We start from the raw sequence: 18,086 nt of genomic DNA, 5'->3' as shown, positions 1-18,086 counted from the left end.
AGCCTAGGGAACTTTGCAATTTAGTAAGACCCTGTCTCAAAATGAAAAAATAAGACTGGGTGTGGTGGTGCCGGCTGTAACCCCAACACTTGGGAGGCTGGGGCAAGAGGATCCCTGCAAGTTCAAGGCCAGCTGGACTATATAGTGAGACACTGTCTCAAAAAAATTTTTTTTTAAATCAAAATGAAAAAATAAAGAGTCAGGAGTGTAGTTCAGTTCAAAAGCCCTGGGTTCAATCCCCAACACTGGAAGCAAAGATACAGGTCTCTTGTGTGACATGGCCGGAGTACAGCCCCTCACTGAGCCCAGGGCAGCTCACTGCCGTGATGTCGGAGGGGACAGAAGTCAGGGAGAGCCAGCATCCTCCTCCTTTTGTTTAAGGATTCAGCCCAGGAATCCCACACGTTGCTTCCTCTACATATCAGTGACTGACTTGAGTCACATGGCCACATTCAGCTTTGGAAGAAGTTAAAGCTGTAGGGCATTCTTGAGTCATCATATTAAAAATCATAGAAAAATTTAATGGATATTGAAGGGCAATTAACAGCTTCTTCTGCAGAAAGGTTTGTTGTTTTTTTTGAGACATGGTCTCGCTATGCAGTTCAGGCTGGTCTTAAACTCACTATGTAGCCCATGCTGGCCTCCAACCCTTGAAGATCCTCCTGCCTCAGCCTCCTGAGTTCTGGGATTACAGGAGTCAGTCACCACTCCCGGCTTGCAGAAAGATTTCAGGGACACACAGAATTGGTGCGCACGGCTCTTACCCATCAGGTTATGGGGACTGGATGAGGTCACTACTGGAATTAATGCCAAAGAGTCCCCAGTTCCTGGCTTCCCTCCAAGATCAAGGTCACCTGTCAGAATGGTTGACCAGGGCCAGGGATTTAGCTCAGTGGTTCCACCGCCGGCCTCGAAAGCATAAGGTCCTGAGTTCCATCCCCAGTACCAAAAAAAAAAAAGAAGTTTGATCAAATGTGGGTCATGTGCCAGCAAACCAGGAGGACAAGGATCGGGCCTTTTAGGCTACTTTGTTGGGCTTATTTTGCCTACAGCCAGCGACTTCCCATGTGGTCCCCCACCCTGCTGTGTGCTTGGAATATTCTCCATTCAGCCACCAAGGGCTCACCCTCTCCTTTCTGCCTGTTTCCAAATGTCTGTCCTCATATCTTCCTGTATCAGTTATCTGTGGCTGGGTAACAAACAGCTCCCCCCAAACTCACTGGCTTGAGACAATGGTGTATTCTTTCCCACAATTATTTGTGTTGATAGAGCAGTTCTGTTCTGTGTGGTCTCAGCTGAGGTCACTACTGTGGCCACAGTTTGCAAAGTGTCCTCAGCCAGGCCTGGGAGCGGGCACTGTCTTCCCTGCATGGCTGCCACCTTCCACACTAGCCAGGCTCCCAGAGCCCCACGGTGCAAGCTGCAAAGCTTCAGGTCCTCATTGTGGTCACAAGACAAGGGGAGGAGAAGCAAGAGCCACCTCTTGATGGGGGTGGGGTGCAGAGGAGCAAAACTGCTGGCAGCCATTGGCTTAGTAATAGCTCCGCAAACGTTGTCCAGGTCCTAACTTCCAGAACTGTGTCTGTGTAGCCCCCTGAGACAAAAAGGATTTTGAAGATGTAATTAAGGATCGTATTGTGAGGAGATTATCCTGGGTCTTCTAGGTTGGCCTGAAATGCAGCCCCATGCATCCTGGCAAGAAGAAACAGAAACTGATGTGGTGGTGCAAACCTGTAATCCCAGCACTGTGAGTTTGAAACCAGCCTGGGCCACATACTGAGTTCAAAGACAGCCTGAACTACATAGTGAGACTGTCTCCAAAAAATAAAAAAGTTTCTCATATTGGAGTGACACAGCTCCATCCCAAGGAATGTTGGCTTTCAGAAGCTTCCTGAAACTCCCAGAAGCTTCTAGACACTTCCAGAAGATAGAAGAGGCAATAATGGATTGCTTCTAGAGCCTCCAGAGGACACAACCCCACTATCAGCTTGACTTTGACCCAGTAACGCTGACTTTGGACTCGGCTTCCAGAACTGCAAGAGAATAAAGTTGTGTTCTGTTTTAACACTAAGTTAGTGTGAACTTGATTCAGTAGCATCTTCGGACATGACTCCCCATGGCCTCTTGCCTCCAAGTCCCTTTTTATCTCTATCTCTTGAACTGTCTTGAAATTGTGGTCCAAATTCACATAACAAATTTTCCCATTGTAACCACTTTAGGGGGAAAGTTAGAGCTAGTGTATCTTGCAATCCCAGCACTCTGGGTGGCTGAGGCAGGAGGATCGCAAGTTTGAGACCAATCTGGGCAACTTAGTGACTTAGTGAGAGCCTAAAAAGGCCCTGGGTTCAAACCACAAACAATAAAAAATAAAAAGAAAGTGGCCAGTCCGATGGGATTTAGCATCTTCAAGATGTACAAAGCCAGGGCTGGGGATGTAGCTCAGCATTGCTGCATCTGCTTGGCAAGTGCAAGATCCTGAGTTCAATTCCCAGTACTGGGGAAAAAAGTTATGAAAGTCATCTGCACTGTCTTTTTCCAGGACCTTGTTTGTTTGGTTTTTTTGTTCTTTTGGGGTTTTTTGGTGGGGGGCAGTACCAGGGAGGCAGTGGCACCACTGAGCTAAATCCCTGGCCCTCCAGAACCTTGTAAATCACCCCAAAAGGAAACCCTGTTCTCCTTAGCAGTCACCCCAGCCCCTGTCTGTGGGCTGACCTGCCCACCACACCCGTCACTGAAGCAGAACCCCAGGAGAAGGGGAATGGCAGTGCTGGGGTCCTTTTCACGGGCGAGCAACGCACCCCTGCACGGATGGACCACGTCTGGGTGGGGAGGGGAGATTTATTTTAGGGAATTGGCAGGTGTGATTATGGAGGCCCCATCCAGACTCTGCAGGTTCAGCTGGCGGGGTGGAGACCCAGGGCACTTCCTGCCTCCTGCTTCCAGTGGGAAAACGTGTGGGCCCCAGCCAGGGAGCCAGTGAGAGCTGCTTCCGGCCGCCTCATCCATGCCCCATTTGTGTTCCCATGGGGACTGAAGGAGACTTAGGGAGGACTTTTTCTTTCTTTCTGGTACTAGAGATTGAACCCAGGGCCTTTGGACTGAGCTACAGCCCCAGCCCTTTTTATGTTTAGACTCAGACTCCTCCTTAAGCCATTAAGTTGCCCAGGCTGGGCTTGAACTTGGATCCTCCTGCCTCAGCCTCCCACCAAGCTGGGATTACAAACATGTGCTGCCACACACAACCGCAGGGAAGAATTTTGAGCACCCAAACCTGGGGCGGAGGAGAGGGGAACCTTCAGGTCCTCAGAGTTTCCCCTGCATCCCTGTCCTCTCCCCTTCGACCTTCGCTGTGAGGTGGAGGGATGGTGTCAGGGCTGATGGGTCCAGAGGGGAAGCTGGGGTCAGCAGAGGACAGACAGGTGGAGCCGGGGCCTTGGCACAGAACCATGGGCCAGCAGCAGACACAGGGACAGAAGCCCGAGAGGGAAGCCAGAGACTCAGGCAGGCGGGGGAGAGACAGAGCAGCCTCCCAGCCCCTGGGAGGGACAGAGAGCAGCAGGGGTCAGGAAGAGACGGGGGCAGTGACGGGGAGACATGGACTCAGAAAGGGCAAGGGCGTGACGCAGTGGCCAGAGAGCAGCGGCAAAGAAAAGCAGACCCAGGCGGAAGGGACAGAGGGGGCGGGGACGGCTCGGAGCTGGGAGAGGGCGGCATGGGTCCCTGGGGGCCCGGTCCTCCTGTGGCCTCTGCTGGGCCATGGCTAATGGTATGATTGCTTGGCAGGCAGAGGGGAAGGGGGCGGCAGTGACAAATGAACCGCCAGAGTCGCGGGCTGCAGTGATGGATGGCCTGGCGGCAGCACGGATAAAAGAACCCAAGATAAATGTTTCCTTCTCCTGGAGCCAGGCCAGCCAGGGGAGGGACGGGGACATGGGCCTGTGTGTCTACCGAAGGCCTGGGCAGCGGGGTGCAGGGAACCTCAGGACATGGCCAGGGGCAGAGATGCAGTGAGGTGGAAAGCAGAGAAAACAAAGAGAGACAGAAATAAGAAAGACAGAGGATACCTGGACTCTTGGCCCAGGCAGGGAGAGAGAAAGAGAGAGAGAGAGAGAGAGAGAGAGAGAGAGAGAGCGAGGAGGGGCGGCTTCCCCATACCCTGAGCACAGACACAGAACCCAAAGTGCCTAGGAGTGAGGGAGGGGGACAGAGGCTGGGCCCCTGGGAGAGGAAGGGGGACAAGCACAGCTGTGGACAAAGGGCAGCATGAGGCAGAGCTGGCAGGGTGGAGGGAGGACACGAAGGGCCCTGGGCAGGGCCTTGGTCATAGCGGATCCTGGGGCTGCTGGGCACCCCGGGGACAGCGGCTGCTGCAGTGGCCTAAGCTCAGGTGGGAGTCCCAGCCGGGCAGCAGAGCGGCATCCTGGGATTCCCCAGCTACTCCAGACTGCGGAGAGGCGTGGCACGGCCTGAGACCCTCCCTTCGCCACAATGAGGGTGACAGAGGGCCCCTGTCCGGGCCCAGATGCACACCCGGCTGTGCCTGAGGGCAGCACAGGCCTGAAGCTGCTTCCAGATGCCCAACGATGCTCCAGAGCAGGCCTGTCTGCCACCTGCCATCCCCTGGAGACAAGGACTGAGGGCAGAGTAAGGGAGCTGGCTCAGGAGAGGCCGGCAGGGCATTTGTGTTTGTGTGCGTGTGTGCGTGTGTGCATGTACAGGCGCGTGTGAGAGGTACACTAGGCAACGCCGCCCCTCCTCCCTGCAGTCCCTGCGGGTCACCTCAGGCTCCTGTTCTTCCCTTCACAGCACTGCACCCTTTCATTCATTGAAAAGATTGGTGCCCCTGAGTCTAAGCCCTTTTCCTGTTTGGGGGCTGCAGGGTCCTCTGAGCCCTGGGCCATGGTGGCCGCAGCCCCCTCCCTCTGTCCTCCACCCCTCCCACCCCTCTCTGCTGTCCACTCACCCCCAGGAGGGCTGGGACTCTCCCATGAGGCCACTGTGTTCAGAGGAAGCCAGACAAGGGGACCTCAGCACCCCCCCCCACGCACACATACCCCAAGGCCTGGACCCCAGACCTCTGGGCCCACCCTGAATCTCAGCTGAGGAGGGACAGGACAGGCAGGAGAGCTTTGCATCTTTAATTAAAAAGTGACTTTAATTAATTGTCTGCTCCCTGGTGTACCTCAGGAATCAGGGCCCGCAGAACCTTCCTTAAAGGGCCAGCATCTCCTGCAGGACATTGGGTGGGGACCCCAGCCTCAGCCCAGGCCCCAGAGCCAAGTATGTCCTCTGTTATCTGTCCTGCAGGATGCAGCAGTTGAAGAGGGCAGGGCTGGGCTGAGCTGCAGCCAGCCAATTTCCGGGGAGACCATGGGCCTGGCCCCAGGTTGGTTTAGCTGTGTGTGGGCTGGAAAGACAGCGGGGAGACAGCAGCGAAGGAGAGCGATGGACAGACACCAGGGGAGGAGCTCCTGGGAGCCTGTGGGTGGGCAGGCAACCCAGGGGCCTGAGGACTAGGCCAGTGTCCTCTTCTGTCCTCCCTCACAACCTCCACTCACCACCTGGGGAGTGCTGAGCCACCGCGGTGCCCCTGCTGTGGGGCCAGGGGCCACTCACACACCCACCCCCCCTCGTGAGTCTCTTCTTCCCTCCCTGGTGTTTCTGTCCCCCTCTGTCTGGGTCTGTGTCCCCCCTCCCTAGGCCACTCACAGGTCCCAGGCCACCACGGCTGAGGGCTATCCCTGTCCAGCCCATGACCTGTTTTATTCTGTCCTATTTCAGAATGCTCGCCACTCCCGGGCAGCAGTTCACACTTACACATCTGTCACTGCTTCTCCTCCCTCCTCCCATCCTGAGCAGACCTTGGGCAACATAAGGCCCAGAAGTTAGTCTTTTGCTCTCTGCAATGTCCCCAGAACACCACCCAGCACTTAGTAGGTGCTCAGGAAATTGCACTGCACAAACCCTTGACCCTGTCTCATTGGAACGCCCGTTTCAAAGCTGTTTTAAGGTTAGCTAAGCGATGCAGGCCCCTCTCACACGACCCACAATTTACCCCCAAGTTTGGGGACACCACAGCCCCCTGACAACAGCTGCGGGGCTTCAGAACATGGACCCTCTAAAGGCAGGGGTCAAGGCGGGCAGAGGGATAACACACATGCACACACACACACACACACACACACGCACGCACACACACACATGCACACGCACGCGCGCGCACACACGGTGTCCTTGTTTCTCAGGGAAGAAAGGGAAAGGGACCAAGAAGAAAAACTAAAGTATGGGAGTTTGGCTTCCTTCTTGCCTCCTGTTCTCTCTGATCCTGTCTCCCAGAGAGGAGAACCATGGAGACTGGAGGGGCAGGAAGGGTGGCAAGGGTGGGGGGAGCCAGTCGGAGGCCGGTGGCCGAGGAGGGGGACAGGGTTAGTTGTATCCTGGAAACCTGGAGTACAAAGGCCACAGGGTGGGCGGTGGCGGGCCAGAAGCGCTGGGGCAGGAGGAGGGGGAAGGGCTAGGGCAGGGATGGGCGGGGAGGGGGGGAGAGGGGAGGCGGAGAAGATGGGCCGGCAAGAGGAGGGAAAGGGAGGGGGACAGTAGGGGAGACGGGGGAGGGGCCGGCGGAGAGGGAGGGGCAGGGGAAGGGGGGAGGAGAGAGGGGCGAGGCAGGGGCGTGGTCCGGTGAGGGAGGGCCCAGGTCGCCCCGCCCCTCCTCCCTCCCGTCCTGTCCTAGGCTCCACCCCCTCGAGCCCCGCCCCTCCTCCCAGCTGCCCGCCCCGTCCTCGGCTCCGCCCTTGCCGGCCAGACCCCCCCTCCTCCCGCCCCATCCCAGACCCCGCCCCTCACGGCCCCGCCCCTCCTCCTTGCCGCCCCGCCCCGGCCCGCCCCGGCCCCCGCCCCGCCGCCGGCGGACAGCGGGTTAAGCATCTCCTCGCCTCCGCGGTGGAACTTCCGGATGTGACCACAGAGGAGCGAGCGGGGAGCGGAGCGGAGGAGACGGGAGGGAGGGAGCCGCCGGCCGAGCACTGGGAGCCGCCCCCGCCCGGTCTGACCCGCGCGTAGCGGCCGCCTCGGTCCCGCAGCCCCGGGCGGGACGGGGCCCGGGCGGGGCCTGGCGACCCCCGCGGCCCGCGCCCCGCCATGAGCCCCGAGCCGTGACCCCGCTGGCCCGGCCCATGCTCCGAGCCGCCGCCCCGCCTGGCGCGCCCCGCTGAGGCCGTGGGGGGCCGGGGACCCCCCCTCCGCCACCCAGCGACGCTGTGGGCCTGGGGCTGCAGCGGGCCGCGCCCTCCCCGCCCATGGCCCGGAGGGTAGGTGTGAGGGACCCCTCTCTCCCGCCCTCTGTCCCTCTGTCTCCCTGACTCCCTCTCTGCCCCTCGGCACCAGCCACCCCCTGTGTCCCCTCTTTCTGTCCCCGGGTCCTCTCCACCTCAGCCCTTTATACCTCCACCCTCCACCCGTCCCCCTCCTTTGCTGCTTCTGGTCTACTTTTGTTTGCGACCTGGCCACCTCAGGTTAGGGGAGGGGACAGTGTGGGAGAGGTGGGTCTCACCGGGCTGCTGGCGAGGGACGCTGCTGTCTTCGGGCTCTCAGTGACAGCAAGAGGTGAGGGAGGAGAGGAGCACTCACCTTGGAGGGTGGGGGACGGGAGCGTGGAGGAGGTGAGGACCCTGTCCTGGGAGCTGAGGAGCATTGGGGAGCAGTTGGATTCAACTTCGGAGCTCTGGAGAAGTTAGGAGAGGAGCAGCATTGGGGAGAGGAAGGAGACAGATGTACAGGGCCCGCCTGGGGGCCAGGTCTGCCCAGGGTCGGAGGCAGAGCGGCAGCAGGACACTTGTCTCCCCTTGTGCCAGTCCTTGTGCCCCCTGGAGGCTCCATGTCTTCATCACCAAGGTCAGGGTTTGGCCCGGTGATGGAAGGGACCCTCTGCCCTCCCCGTGAGTGGTTCTGGGGTCACAGGACCAGGAAATGTCACCTCATGCTCTTGTTTCTCCAGGCTGTTTGCACGAGTGTCTGTCCTATCCTTCCACACATGTTTACTGACGCGTGCCAGGCATGGTGCTGAATGTCCCAGCGGTCACTCTTCCATTCCTCTGCCTGGCTGTGGGCTGTGTGGGGGGTGGCTGGTGACTCCAGGGGTGTGGCACGCAGCCTCCCGGTCCTGATGTGCATCTGAGTTGTGCATGTGTGACACACAGGAGTGTGCGCTGCATCCATCCGCGTGTGCTGGAGTCCCATGGGGAAAGGGTGTGACATGTGTGAAGACACTCGGGTGTGCAAATCTGACATCTGGAAAGTGTGATGGATGAGGGAGACCGATGTGCAAACAGTGCCGCATTCCCATGGGACATGTCCTGGTGACCCCATCTCTCCGTGTCTGAATCTCTGCTCCCTTCCCTCCCCTGGCTGCTAACAGCCAGCTGCCCCAACCCCCACCCTGACCTGGCGGGGTCTCTTCCTCCCAGTCCTCCTGCCACACATTGGGAATCCGGATGGGACATTTCTCACAGCCCAGGGCACAGGGAAAGGCCTTGGGACGCCACTCGATCTGTGCCCCACCACCGCTCCCTGGGACACTAGGGGTTAAGAGGTGGGGGCTTGGACAGTGGGCGATGGAGGGCGCATCCCCTGGCTCTGGCTGCTGGCTGGGTCCTGGGGTGCTGACGTGCCGGGGCCCCTCTCATCTCCCCCCAGTACGATGAGCTGCCCCACTACCCAGGCATCGTGGATGGCACAGCAGCCCTGGCTGGCTTCTCAGAGGTGGCGCCCCCGGCACCCAGAGCCCCCGGGCCCTATGGCCCCCACCGGCTGCCCCCGCCCCCAGGCCTGGACAGTGACGGCCTGAAGAGGGAGAAGGATGAGATCTATGGGTGAGTGGGACATACGGAAGCTCCCAGGGCTTCCTGAGTCCCTGCAGCCACTGCCCTGTTGCTCTCTCGCTGGGTCTGCTCCTCTCCGTGTGTCGCGTCTTTCTGTGTCACTGTCCAAGTCCTTTCTCTGGGTCTCTTGTTTCCTCCCAGTTCCCCCTATACCACCTCTCTTCATATTCTCTCTTTCTCTCTCTCTCTCTCTCTCTCCCTCTCTCTGGAGGAAAAGATCTCATTATATAGTCAAGCTGGCCTTGAACGCATTGTATGAACCAGACTGGCCTCAAGCTTGTAATCCACCTGCCTCGGCCTCCCGAGAGCTGGGACAGTGGGCATGTGCCATCACATCTGATCACAGCTCCCCTCACGAGCCCTCTGCTCCCCCTCCTCCCCAGACACCCACTCTTCCCGCTGCTAGCCCTGGTGTTTGAGAAATGTGAGCTGGCCACATGCTCACCCCGAGATGGGGCGGGAACTGGGCTGGGTGCGCCCCCCGGCGGCGATGTCTGCTCCTCCGATTCCTTCAACGAGGACATCGCTGCCTTTGCCAAGCAGGTGAGCAGGGCCATCCACCTGCAGGGTGTCAGGAGAACCACAGGGCAGGTGGGACCCGGGTGCTGAGCTCACTGGTCTCTCTCTTCCCCCCAGGTCCGCTCCGAGAGGCCCCTCTTCTCCTCCAACCCAGAGCTGGACAATCTGGTGAGCCCTGGCCCTCTCGGGCCCTCCGCCATATCCTTGGTGGGCTGGGTGGAGCAGAGAGGAGACCCTCACCTCACACTACAGCATTGTTGCCCATTTACAACCAGCAGAGCCTAGAGTCTGAGAACAGGACCCTGTGGCCTGAGTTCAAATCCCAGCTCTGCCACTCTCTGGCTCTGTGAGCCAGGGTAGGTGGTGCCCCCTAAGCCTCAGTCCTCCTTTGTGAGAGGGAGGGGAGGAGGACACGAAGGGGGAGGAGGGAGGAAGAAGTACTGGGGCTGCTCCCTCTCTGGCCCCAAGCTCCCTTCAGGGCTTCCTGTTGGCCAAACTGTTTGGCAAAGGACTCTGGGAAATGTGATTTGACGGTGGGGTGGGGGGGAGGACGGACCAGCAGGGTGTGAGCTGGGCAGGCATGCTGCATACCAGATCACTCCTGGGGTGGACTTTTCTCTCTCTGTCTCTGTCTCTTTCTTTCGCCCCCTGCATGCTGGCTTTGTGTCTCTGTCCTTCTCTCTGCCCACTGTGTCCCCTCTTGCTCTGTCTGGCATACTGAGCTCCGTTCCTGCCCCTTTGCCCTTGCAGATGATCCAGGCCATCCAGGTGCTGCGGTTCCACCTGCTGGAGCTGGAGAAGGTGAGCGCGTCTTGCCTGCCCCAGCCCCTCGCCGGTCCTCCCACGCCATGCCACCCTGCCCCCAGCACCCCAGCCCTGGCCCCCGGGTGGTCCCCCCAGTACCCCGGTGCCCCCCCAGGTCCACGACCTGTGCGACAACTTCTGTCACCGCTACATCACCTGCCTCAAGGGAAAGATGCCCATCGACCTGGTCATCGAGGAGCGGGACAGTGGCTGCAGGGAGGATCTGGAGGACTTCCCAGCCTCCTGCCCCAGCCTCCCAGACCAGGTGGGTCCCAGACGGGGCGTCACGTGTCACCTGGCCACCAGAGCCCGGGCTGGACATGGCAGGGGGTCCACAACATACCGCAGCGCCTCAGGTTCAGCCAGCCAGGGGGCACTCACAGCACAAGGTCACATGCCGACCACACAACAGCTGCACAAGGGCACACACGGGCCGCACACCGACAGCTGCCGACACCACACCCAGGCTCAGCTGCACCCATGCAGGCTCACACCGAGCCCCCGGTCCCAGCTACACGGCAGAGGACAGCACCCATGACGTCCTGACACACCTGGGCCTCGGGACAGCAGTGTAGACCTGGTCGCTGATTCAGCAGCAGTGTTCTAGAGTGAGCGCCGGTGACACTACAGCCTCCAGCCATGCTCGGACCCCACAGGGCATGGTGCCTGCACACAAGCACATGACAGCCGGGCACAGGTTTTCCGCACAGCCCCCCGGGTTTGAACACAGCCCTGTGGGCAGGACAGCATCATCTGACAGGTGGCTGTGGTGCAGTCTCGTTGACAACAGTGACACATAGGGCAGCCATGAGCCTCCTGACTCCCCACAGACACACATGGAGATAGAAAAGCGACAGCTGGGGGAAGGTCCCCTGAGGGCCACACCTGGTGGTCAGTGTCACCACTCACAGCTGTGGTGCAACACGTGATGTCAGATACAGGCCCAGCAGCTCAGGTCGGGGCAGTGCACACGGGTCAGAGTGGCCTGGTGCTCAGTGAGAACCTCTGGATGTGACAACTGGGGACCAGTCCCTGAGAGGCTCCTAGTCAGACCTCACAGCCTCGGCACACTTGTGTGACGGTCCCCGCTGGCCACACCCACCCAATGTCCTCTTGGAGTCATAAACCCACTTTCGTGGGAGTCACAGTAGCCACACACTCTCTGGGGACACCTTGGACACCCACCAGTGGCACACTCAGGGGGTCACGCTCACTTTGGTGCCACCAGAAGCCCAGGACAGCCTCAGGCTCTTCACCTCAGGCTCCCAGCAGCCCCTCAGATCCCAGGTGACAGCCACAGTGTCCACAGCTCAGCCCACGATTCCGAACTGACCCTCAGACCCGGGAGAGAGCGGCTCTGAGTCCTTTGGGAACACGCAGATTCCCCATGAGGGTGATATGAAGGTGCCTGTGGTCACGCGGCCAGGATGGAGGGCAGGAGGGCACTGGGGCAGGAACTTCAGGCGGCTGTTTGTCCCCAGGTCTCCAGGGTGGGAAATGTGCCAATTGCCAGAGCCAGAGCGAGAGATTGTAGGGTGGCCTGATAGTGGCCCAGGCTTTTTTTTTTGGTACCAGGGATCGAACTCAGGACCTTGCGCTTGTGAGGCAGGTGCAGTGCCACTGAGCTAAAGCCCCAGCCCGCCTTTCTTTTTTTTTTTTTGGTACTGGGGATCGAACTCGGGTCCTTGCACTTGCCAGCAGGTGGTGAAAACACTGAGCTAAATCCCCGGGCCCAGCCCGCCTTTCTTATTTTTTATTTTGAGCCAGGGTCTTGCTAAGTCACTAAATTGCCCAAGCTGGGCTCAAACTTGCAATCCTCCTGTTTCAGACTCCACGGTGCTTGGATTATAGGTGTGCATCCCCCATGCCCAGCTGTGAACCCCATCTTGAGCCAAGGCACAAAGTAATCCAGATGGGGGGCAATGGGTGGGTGGCTTCCTGGGGGCACAGGGCCAGGGCAGAGGGCAAATCCAGCACATTGTCAAGTTCCCCAAAGTGGGGCCCAGTTTGGGTAAAGAAAATACAGCCCCGGGTTCCTTCATCTGCAGTTTTGAGCTCCTAGAATCCCTGAAAACTCAGACTTTGGACTTTCTTTCCCCCGCTAAGTTAGTGCAAAATCACTTGGCAGCAAAATCTGACCTGAACGAATGAGAGGCTATTTATAGCCTTTATTTATTCCACTTAGTTAAATATTCATTCACTTTGCTGCAGAAATGTTAATGAGCTGATGACAGGGTTATGCCCAGACCCTGCGGCACGGTCAGGAGATAAGCGGGGTGCTGCTCCCACAGGGGTGCAGCCTCCTTCCGAACACTCCCCGCCCCAGGATCTCCACTAGGTGTGCAGGCTGCATGATCGCCGCTCCCCTTTCCATAAATCAGCTTGCCGAGTTCTTGTGGGCAGACACTGCTGTCGTCTTGAACTTTCTAGTTGAGGAAACTGAGGCACAGAGCAGTGAGGTGACTTGCCCCAAATGACACAGCTGGCTTCCCCCCGAAGGGTTCCCAGCTCTGGGGCCCACAGTCCCCGTGCCTTGCGGCTCCCCGAGGTTTGGCACTGACTCCCAGCTCTTGTTCTCGAGGATAATGCATGGATCAGAGACCAAGAGGACAGTGGGTCTGTGCGTCTGGGGACCCCAGGCCCATCCAGTGGGGGCCTGGCCTCGCAGAGTGGGGACAACGCCAGCGACCAAGGTGAGAAAGTTGGGGGGCAGCGGGGAAAGGTGGGCAGGCTTGAGGTTAGGCCGCGAGTGGACTTGCAGGGCACGTGGGCCGTGAGGCCAGGGCCTCGGGTGAAGGTCCTGGGCCGCACGGTCCCCGAGCCTTGCTGCCCACCGGTGCAGTGTGCCTGTCTCTGCTCCAGGAGACGGGCTGGACACGGGCGTGGCCTCGCCCAGTTCTGGGGGAGAGGACGAGGAGCTGGACCAGGAGCGGCGGCGGAACAAGAAGCGGGGCATCTTCCCCAAAGTGGCCACCAACATCATGCGGGCCTGGCTGTTCCAGCACCTGTCGGTCAGTCCTGCTGCCGGGGCCATGGGGATGCTGGCAGGGCCACAAAGGCCAGGCAGGAGGGCCCGGGGTGAGACTGGAGGGCGACTGGAGAGATGCGCATGGATTGGGAGGGCAGAGCGAAGCCCAGCCTTCCCTGGGTGCAGGGCGCTCCTAGGGGTCCCCACTTGCCCAGGGCTCCCCACAGCCCACCGACCCAACATCGGGGAGGGAGGCTCCATTGGGATCTGCCCAGAGAGGTTAGGGGACTTGCTCAAGGCCACACAAGCAGAAGTGGTTTCAAACTCAGGCAGTCTGGCCTTAACCAGTGCACCACACTGTCCCATGGAGAGTGGCGGGAAAATAGACAGGGAGAGGCTGACAAAGAGAAAAGACAGAGATGGAGAGGGGCAGTCAGAACAAGATAGAGACTTAGCTGGATTCGAGTCGGTAAGCCCAGCACTGTGGGAGGCTGAGGCAGGAGAACTGCAAGTTTGAACTCAGCCTGGGTGACTTATCCTTAAAAAACAGAAGGCTAGTGATGTAGCTCGGTATGAGAGCCTGGGCTCAATTCCCGGTACTGGATAAGTCGGGCAGAGGGAGAGGCGCAGCCGGGACCGAGACTCCGGGCTGCCCCGCCCCCCGGCGATGCGCCCCACTCGCTGGAAGAGGCGCGGTGGAGTCACTGCCTTGGGGACCAGGCGGGTGACTCCTGTGGTGGCCGCAGCACCCATACCCCTCCGAGGAGCAGAAGAAGCAGCTGGCGCAGGACACCGGGCTCACCATCCTGCAAGTGAACAACTGGTGAGTGGCGGGCGGGGGCGGGGCGCTGTCCGCGGTGCTGACGCCGAGCCGCGCCCTCCGCACCGCTCCGACTCAGCCGCCTCCCCAGGTTCATCAACGCGCGGAGACGCATCGTGCAGCCCATGATCGACCAGTCCAACCGCACAGGTAGGCGGCGGGCGGGGAGGCCGCGGCGCTGAGCCAGGCCGGGCAGACAGAGCCTGGGGCCTCAGCCTGCGCCGACCCCTTCTCAGGCCAGGGTGCAGCCTTCAGCCCAGATGGCCAGCCCGTGGCTGGCTACGCGGAGACGCAGCCGCACCTGACTGTCCGGCCCCCGGGTAAGCCCCGCCCCTCCTATGGCCCCGCCCTCGACCAGCCCCCGCCTCTAAACGGATGTCCCACCTTCTGAGATTCGGTTCATGAATAATAAACACTTCATTTGCATAGGGGAACAAAACGGAAGACTGCGATGGCATTTTGCCGGTCCCCACCTTCTCTTTTTTTTGGTACCGGTGATCGAACTCGGGACCTTGCGCTTGCGAGGCAGGCAGGCAGCGGAACCACTGAGCTAAATCCCCGGCCCTCCCCACCTTTTCCTTACAATGCTCACATCTTCCATGCTCAACCCACCACACTGAAAGTCTCTGCATTTTCTTTGCCTTTTCCTTTTTTTCTTTTCTTTTTCTTGGTGCTGGCATGGAACCCTGGGCTTTGAGCATAATAAGCACATGCTCTGCCACTGAGCTACACCCTACACCCAAGCACACTTTTTTTTTTGGAGGGTCTCGCTATGTAGTTCAGAGTGGCCTTGAACTCACTATGTAGCCCAGGCTGGCCTTGAACTCCGGCTATTCCCCTGCCTCAGCCTCCCAAGTACTGGGATTACAGGTGTGTGCCACCATGCCCCTCCCCTTATTTTGAGACAGGGTCTCCAGCTCCTGGGCACAAGTGATCCTCCTGCCTCAGCCTCCCTGGTCCTTCCAAATAGCTGGGATTGCAAGCATCATTGCACCCAGGTTTCCATTCATTCTTAAAGGGCCAGCTCCCTCTTAAAATATGACAGTCTCCCACGGAAGAACAAAGGGGTGCAGGAAAGGGTGCAGGGACTTAGGGACTCTGTGGGTGGGAGGACCCACTGACCGTCCTCTTTTGTCTCCCAGGCCCAGTGGGGATGAGTTTGAACTTAGAAGGAGAGTGGCATTACCTATAGAGGCTGGAGTCTGAAGCGTGAGTGTCCATGGCCGCGGGCTTGTGCACCTAGCACACCTTTCCTAGACTTCCCGACTCCATGCAGGGCCTGGGTCCCTGAAGGGCTTGGTGGGAAGACAGTTCATCACCCACCACCCACCCACCATCCTTCCTTCCCACAGCACTCACCTACCAACTCGCTACCCTTCCACCGTCCATTCACACACTCACTCCATTCACCCTTCTACCGCCTCACCTATCCACCTCCACAGTGATCCACCCACCCAGTTACCCATGCATCCATCCACCCACCCACCAGCACCTCCTCATCCACACATCCCATCTATCCAGCCGCTCACCCACCTATGTACCCACCCCACCCATCTCTGTACCCAGTCTCCATCCATCCATCTCCAAACACAGTTAAACCCTCGCTCCTGCCCTGACGTGCCTCAGGTAGTCTGGCTCTTGAGAAGACTGGTCTTGTCTGGAAGTGGACATCAGAAACCAATGACACCCAGGGCCACAGCTGAAACGATAAACCATAGCTTTCCCATCACCACTACCTCTGGGGTAGCAGGGAGACCACTTAGAGGAAGTGACCTCCAGATAGGGCACTGCAGGAGGAGTAGGAGTCTGCTGGATAGCAGTGGGGTGAAGATAGTAGATGCAACCTCTCACTCTCCCAGGTGACTTCCTCAGATCTGGCATCATGGGAGTACTTTAGACAGCCCCAAGAGGGAGAGATTATTCTGTTTTCATTTTACAGGTGAGAAAACTGAAACTCAGAGAGCAGTCACTTATGCAGGCTTATCCTGCCAGGAACAGCAGCAGGAACAGCATGTGTGAAGGTGGGGCAGGGAGGCAGCTTCAGCCTGGAGTTTAGTGTATGTGCTGCTGAAGTGAGCAGAGCCCAGAGTTTCTAAGCACAGATCAGATCTTGATCCTCCCTGGATTAAACCCTCTGCAGCTCCCTAGTGCCTTCTGGGCAGAGGCCAAACTCCTTCCCTCAGCATCCATCCACCTACAGATTCAGTGGACATCCAAGACCCTGTGGCCAGCAGTGAGCAGGACAGCCCAGCCCTGGCCCCATAGGGCCCTCGGTGCAGTGGGGGATGGACCATTTGCAGACAGTGGTGGCCCAGAGCAGGCAGCACTGGAGACTAGCAGCCAAGGAGCCCACAGGCCCCATCACTGCCAGGCCAGAAGCAGGGCTGGAGGGCTTCCCAGAGGAGGGGGAGTCTCACCGGGACTGTGGGGCTCCAGGAGGGCTTCCGGGGTCACTGACTTTGGAGAATGGGGTGTCTGGCAGCAGGGACAGCATTTTCAAAGGCCCAGGGTGTTTAGGACCCCTCCGCACACATGGGGGACCTGGCCTAGGCCCGGCAGGTGGCCTCTGGGGTCCATAGTGATGGGGGCTTGTCACCCTCCCTTCCCCTCTCTCCTTCCCCCCCATCTCCATCTCTGTCTCTCTTTCTTTCACCTCTCTTTTTTTTTGGTACCGAGGACTGAACTCAGGACATTTTGCCTGCCAGGCAGGCACTATGCTGCTGAGCTAAATCCCTGGCCCTTCACCTCTCTTTCTTTAGGAACTGGGGATTGAATACAAAGCCTTCTCAATCACTGAGCTACATCCCCAGCTGCACCCATTTTTTTTTGTTTGTACCGGGGATCGAACTTGGGTCCTTGCACTTGTGCAGCAGGTGGCGAAACCACTGAGCTAAATCCCCAGCCTTTTTTTAAATTTTGAGGCAAGATCTTGCTAAATCACTGAGTGGCCCATGCTGGGCTCAAACTTTCAATCCTCTTGCCTCAGCCTCCTGAGTGCTGGGAAGACAGGCATGCATCATCACGCCCAGCTCCTCTGTGCTGTCTCTGCACGCATCACTTCTTTCCACCTGTTCCTCCGTGATTCTCCCCCTCATCTTTCTCACCTCTCTGCAGCTGCCTGTCTCTCTGCCCATCCCTGTCCTGCTCCTGTCCTGCTGCAGCCCCTCCCCTACTGTCCTTGGTCCCTCTCTGCATCCACCTCACTTTGGGTTGCCCCTCCATGCTGAGCGGCCCCTCCATCCTCACCGCAGACCCTGCCTCTGGACCGTGACCACCGGCCTGGCACCTGCTCGGTCCCCACGGCCCTGTGGCTCCAGAACTCCAGCTCCTCAGCCCCTCTGCTCAACGCCTACCTCCCTGGGGCCCCCAGGACATGGGGACCTGAGCGTCCGCCTGAGGGCCTCTCAAAGACAGAGACGTGGCCTCCAGCCCTGCCCCCACTGCTGTCTGCCCAGGCCTGGGCCTGGCTGCAGATGCCAGTGGCTTGGGGCCCCACCTGTGGGACAGAGAAGGGACTGGGGGTGGGCTGGGGCTATCAGGGAAGGAGGGTCACCCGGATCTGACATTTGGGGAGATTCCTTCATCCTCCCACTCCACTCCCCCTTCTCCTTCTCCCACCTTCCTTCTCTGATGTCTTCTACCTTTTTTTAATGATAAAATCTTAAATATACAAATCCACCAATTAGTTCTTGTGTCTCTTCCAAGAGTTCAAATTCTCACTGAAGCCCAAGAACCACAAATAGTAATGATAACCAATAGTCTGTATCCTGCTCTCTGCTTGAGCATCCTTGTGTATCAGTTAGTTAGTGGTGTGTAACAAAAGCTGCCCTAAAACTTCAAAATGTCAACATTTTTAACCTCACCATGCTGGTGGTTGGTATTTTCCACTAGGCAGGGCTGGGCAGCTCTGGCAGTTTTAGCAGGGCCATGCTGTGTATCTGCTGTCAGCTAGTAGTCAGCAGGGGGCCTGCTTGCACAGTGTGGCTGGCTGACCACAAGGACAACCAGGGTGAATGACACAGTGGCTCTCACCAACAGGAAGCTGCACAGTTTGTTCCCAGGAACATGGTGGGGATGCAGGGTCCTCAGCACATCC

General features: G+C 58.7%; 1 protein-coding gene across 8 annotated transcripts; it reads left to right on the top strand.

Annotated features, from left to right (window-relative positions):
- Positions 1–7,156: 7,156 nt before the first annotated feature.
- Meis3 (Meis homeobox 3) lies at positions 7,157–17,668 on the top strand. 8 transcript variants are annotated; one of them, XM_021245952.2, is made up of 14 exons: positions 7,157–7,310; positions 8,695–8,870; positions 9,263–9,422; positions 9,516–9,566; positions 10,149–10,199; positions 10,369–10,467; positions 12,031–12,105; positions 12,784–12,895; positions 13,065–13,213; positions 13,917–13,993; positions 14,070–14,140; positions 14,227–14,310; positions 15,133–15,199; positions 17,242–17,668. In XM_021245952.2, exons 1-13 carry the CDS (start codon positions 7,299–7,301, stop codon positions 15,180–15,182), a joined length of 1,167 nt encoding a protein of 388 aa, XP_021101611.1. In that variant the 5' UTR covers positions 7,157–7,298; the 3' UTR covers positions 15,183–15,199; positions 17,242–17,668. The 8 variants fall into 8 exon arrangements, with proteins under 8 accessions (XP_021101611.1, XP_021101608.1, XP_004867114.1 ...); XM_021245949.2 differs by having other exon boundaries at positions 7,158–7,310; positions 10,318–10,467; XM_004867057.4 differs by lacking the exon at positions 12,031–12,105 and having other exon boundaries at positions 7,158–7,310; positions 14,082–14,140.
- Positions 17,669–18,086: the final 418 nt, after the last annotated feature.

Source organism: Heterocephalus glaber, unplaced genomic scaffold, assembly GCF_053883595.1.
Source record: "Heterocephalus glaber isolate CG9 unplaced genomic scaffold, H.glaber_assembly_v1.0 deba00001744, whole genome shotgun sequence".
Lineage (NCBI taxonomy): Eukaryota > Metazoa > Chordata > Mammalia > Rodentia > Bathyergidae > Heterocephalus > Heterocephalus glaber.
The sequence above is the reverse complement of the archived record's forward strand: the minus strand, read 5'-3'. Positions and strand labels throughout refer to the sequence as shown.

What these genes read in the sequence shown, in the direction of transcription:
- Meis3 (XM_021245949.2), top strand. An exon ending in ACCTGCTGGAGCTGGAGAAG is followed by an intron (nt 10,200 to 10,317) that starts GTGAGCGCGTCT and finishes GTGCCCCCCCAG; the next exon opens with GTCCACGACCTGTGCGACAA. An exon ending in CGACCAGTCCAACCGCACAG is followed by an intron (nt 14,141 to 14,226) that starts GTAGGCGGCGGG and finishes ACCCCTTCTCAG; the next exon opens with GCCAGGGTGCAGCCTTCAGC.